At 36.5% G+C, this 4160-nt stretch overlaps 1 protein-coding gene across 1 annotated transcript; it reads left to right on the top strand.

Annotated features, from left to right (window-relative positions):
• Positions 1–888: 888 nt before the first annotated feature.
• On the top strand, positions 889–3937 carry LOC107780339 (general transcription and DNA repair factor IIH helicase/translocase subunit XPB1-like). The gene has a single exon (XM_016600864.2). It carries the CDS (start codon positions 1507–1509, stop codon positions 3778–3780), a length of 2274 nt encoding a protein of 757 aa, XP_016456350.1. The 5' UTR covers positions 889–1506; the 3' UTR covers positions 3781–3937.
• Positions 3938–4160: the final 223 nt, after the last annotated feature.

The following is a 4160-nucleotide window of genomic DNA, read 5'->3' as shown; positions in this document are numbered from 1 at the left end:
ATTTAAAATAAAATGATAAATAGAATATTTTATGTTTGAATCGATCTGGAATCTAAAATGTTGAAAAAATTACGCCCTTATAAGTGTAAACAGTTCTAAGGTAATTTAAATCATTTTAACAGAAAAAGAGCTTATTAGCACTTTTTTATCAAATACTGCAGCAACTTATTATCAATTTTAGCACTTGAATCCAAACATGTAACTGCTTATTTATTAAATCAGTTTCAGCACTTAAAAGTGCTTTTCAGCACATAATGCTTATCAACTACTTCAAATCAGCTAATCCAAACGGGCTCATAGTCTTGTTTGATTTTGAGTTCCTTGATAATATGTTATTTTCTAAAACATTGGATACTATATTAAACCATGGCACCTTCAAGGTGATGGTGGGGAAGTTAGAAACTTGAAAATGTGATTCTTAATCTACTCTTCACACTTTTTCAGACATCGCTTAACTTATATAATTTAAAAGGGTAATGGATTTTTTACATCACAAATATGATTAACAATATAAAATATAAGACATGTAACTTGTCACAACATGTATATTATAATAATTCTTTACATAATCAATATATGGTCACACATGCGGAGAAGTTACTCGTACAAATATGACCCGCCAATTAGTCCAAACATGTTAATTTGGGCTAAATGCGTGACTCAATGGAAAAACTGTCAATCTATTTTAAAAGACTTTTTTTTTATTAAAACATTTGATATAGCATAATTAAAAATAAAATTTTGTTATTTTAGTTGGTAATTAAATTTATAAGAAAACAAATAAAGAAATTAAAACTTCGTTAGAATTGTTAGTAAACTTCCAAAATGTTATAAAATAAAGACTGTAAAATAAAGACAAGTATAGAGAGAAACTGATATATTATTCTGACTTCAAACTTCTGTACATAATGAACTCAATTCTCCTCTATTTATAGAAAAAAGGAAGCTGATGTGTAAGCTGCTACTGCAAGCTGCTGTGTAAGCTGCTACTGCAAGTTGCTGTGTAAGCTGCTTGTAAGCTGTTGCTGTGTAAGCTGCTTGTAAGTTGCTGCTGTGTAAGCTGCTTGTAAGAGATATAGATAATCTTCTATCATGAGTAATATTTATCCATAACGGAGTACCGAAAGGATAAGCTTCTTCAGGAGGCTTATTTCTAATAGAGTACTAAATAGATAAATATATTTATGACGGAGTCTCATTTGGATAAACTTCTTCAAAAAACTTATTTACAATATAGTACTAAATGAACATCCATAATATAATATATTCATAACACAAAATAGGTTCTTATTTTCGCGAAAATTGGATGAAAAACTTCTATAGTAGCTTTGCTAGTATTGACTTAAGTCAAAGTATTCGAGAAGTATTAAAGCGGTTCATCATTATCTATTCCCGCTATCTAATAATACTAACGTACTAACCGCCTAATTACTTAACTCTAAGAAAGAAGACAAGGGAACCAAACCTTACAAATTTAAGCCGATAAACTCGAACAGAATCACAGAGATGGGTATAGGAGAAAAGGGTCGTCTTAACAAGAAGATTAAATTCTCAATTAGGCCTACAATTATTGAATCAGAAGACGAAGAAGAAGAAAATGGAGATAATTATTTCGATTCTGAACTCCTAATTTATGACAGTGACAATAAAGGAGTAGAATTACTGAGAGATTTTACTAAGTTAGAGCTCAAACCTGATCATGAAAATCGTCCGTTGTGGGTTTGCTCCGACGGTCGTGTTTTTCTGGAAACTTTCTCTCCGCTTTACAAGCAAGCTTCTGATTTCCTTATCGCCATTGCTGAACCTGTTTCTCGCCCTCAATCAATTCATGAATTTAACCTCACACCTCACTCTCTATACGCTGCCGTTTCGGTCGGCCTTCACACTCATACTATTATCTCTGTTTTCAACAAATTATCAAAAACGAAACTTCCCGAAGAAGTCGTTGATTTTATTCAAGCTTCCACGTCTAATTACGGTAAAGTAAAATTAGTACTCAAGCAAAATCGTTACCTCATCGAATCCCCGTACGCAGAAGTGTTGGAAAAGTTGCTTATGGATGATGTTATATCTCGAGCAAGAATTGCAAGTAGTGATTTAGGGTTATTATCAGAGTTGACGAGTGAAGAAAAAGAGACGCGATATTCATTTGAAATTGACTCTGCACAAGTTGAAAGTGTAAAACAACGTTGCTTACCAAATGCTTTAAATTATCCAATGTTGGAAGAGTATGATTTCAGGAACGATACTGTAAATCCTGATTTGGATATGGAGTTGAAAGTTAACGCGCAGCCGCGGCCTTATCAAGAGAAGAGTCTTAGTAAGATGTTTGGGAATGGTAGAGCTAGATCTGGTATTATTGTGCTTCCGTGTGGCGCAGGCAAGTCATTGGTGGGTGTTTCTGCAGCCACTAGAATTAAGAAAAGCTGTCTTTGTTTAGCTACAAATGCAGTATCTGTTGATCAATGGGCTTACCAATTCCGGTTATGGTCAACAATTCGAGATGAACAGATATGCCGTTTCACTGCTGATAGTAAAGAACAATTTCGCCGGGATATTGCTGCTGGTGTAGTGGTGACAACTTATAACATGATTGCTTTTGGAGGGAAACGTTCCGAAGAATCTGATAAACTTATTGAAGAAATAAGAAATAGAGAATGGGGATTACTTCTCTTAGATGAGGTCCATGTTGTTCCCGCTCAAATGTTCAGGAAAGTTATCAGCCTCACAAAATCTCACTGCAAACTTGGACTTACTGCAACATTAGTTAGGGAAGACGAACGGATTACTGATTTGAATTTCCTTATTGGTCCCAAGTTGTACGAAGCGAATTGGTCCGATTTAGCCAAAGGAGGATTTATTGCAAATGTGCAGTGTGCTGAGGTTTGGTGTCCCATGACTAAGGAGTTTTTTGCCGAGTACTTGAAACAGGAAAATCAAAGGAAGAGACAGGCATTGTACGTAATGAATCCGAATAAATTCAGGGCTTGTGAGTTTCTCATCAGGTTCCACGAGCAGCAGCGTGCTGATAAGATCATCGTGTTTTCTGATAACCTGTTTGCACTAATGGAGTACGCAATGAAGCTTCGGAAGCCTATGATCTATGGTGGTACCAGCCACGCGGAGAGGATGAAAATACTCGAGGCGTTTAGAACTAGTCCAGAAGTGAACACCATTTTTCTTTCAAAAGTGGGTGATAACTCCATAGACATTCCTGAGGCAAATGTGATCATTCAAATTTCGTCGCATGCTGGTTCAAGGCGCCAAGAGGCACAACGACTAGGTCGTATACTCAGGGCAAAAGGGCGCCCTAGAGGGAGATCAGGGATAGAGGAACATGATGCCTTCTTTTACTCGCTCGTTTCAACGGATACACAAGAAATGTACTACTCAACAAAGAGGCAGCAATTCTTGATTGATCAAGGTTATAGCTTTAAGGTGATCACAAGTTTGCCTCCGCCGGATTCAGGACCTGAGTTGAGTTATTACCATGTTGAGGAGCAGCTTGGGCTTCTTGGGAAGGTACTAAGTGCCGGCGAAGATATGGTTGGCTTGGAGGAAATAGAAGAAGAAGAAGAAGAAGATACAGATGGCAAAGCGCTTCGTAGAGCAAATCGCAGTGTGGGATCAATGAGCACTTATTCAGGAGCCAAAGGAATGATCTATATGGAATACAATGGAGACCAGAAGAAACCTGGAGTTGGAGGACTTGTCCAGACAAAGAGCAAGCCCAAGGATTTGTCCAAGAGACACTTCTTATTCAAAAAACGCTATGTTTGAATAGGGATTGTATTGGTAAAAATGCGTTATATAAGGTTTGTCTTAGATAGTGTGAAGTAGTAGTTAGATGTGGCATCCAGCTGCTTGTCTAGAGCCTTTTGTGAATAGTTTTAGGTTCATTTAGTAGGAATGAGTATCACCTGTAGTTTCAGCCACTTAACTTCTTCTTTTCTCTTCTTAATTTGGGGTGGAAAGATTTTTCTTAGGACTGGAAATTGGAATTCCGAACAACAACAATAACTATGCTTCAATACTAAGAAAGTTGGGGATCGACTATATAAATCCTTGCTGTCCATGTACAAATATGACTAAAACATAATCTTTACTATTGGTATCGCCAATATAGATATTTTTCTTTCATTGTACCTTATGGGTTCCAA

The sequence above is a fragment of the Nicotiana tabacum genome, chromosome 24 (assembly GCF_000715075.1).
Source record: "Nicotiana tabacum cultivar K326 chromosome 24, ASM71507v2, whole genome shotgun sequence".
NCBI lineage: Eukaryota > Viridiplantae > Streptophyta > Magnoliopsida > Solanales > Solanaceae > Nicotiana > Nicotiana tabacum.
This window is presented reverse-complemented; position numbering and strand designations above follow the sequence as displayed.

Coding starts and splice junctions, on each gene's coding strand:
- LOC107780339 (XM_016600864.2), top strand. CDS start 1,507: ATGGGTATAGGAGAAAAGGGTCGTCTTAACAAGAAGATTAAATTCTCA.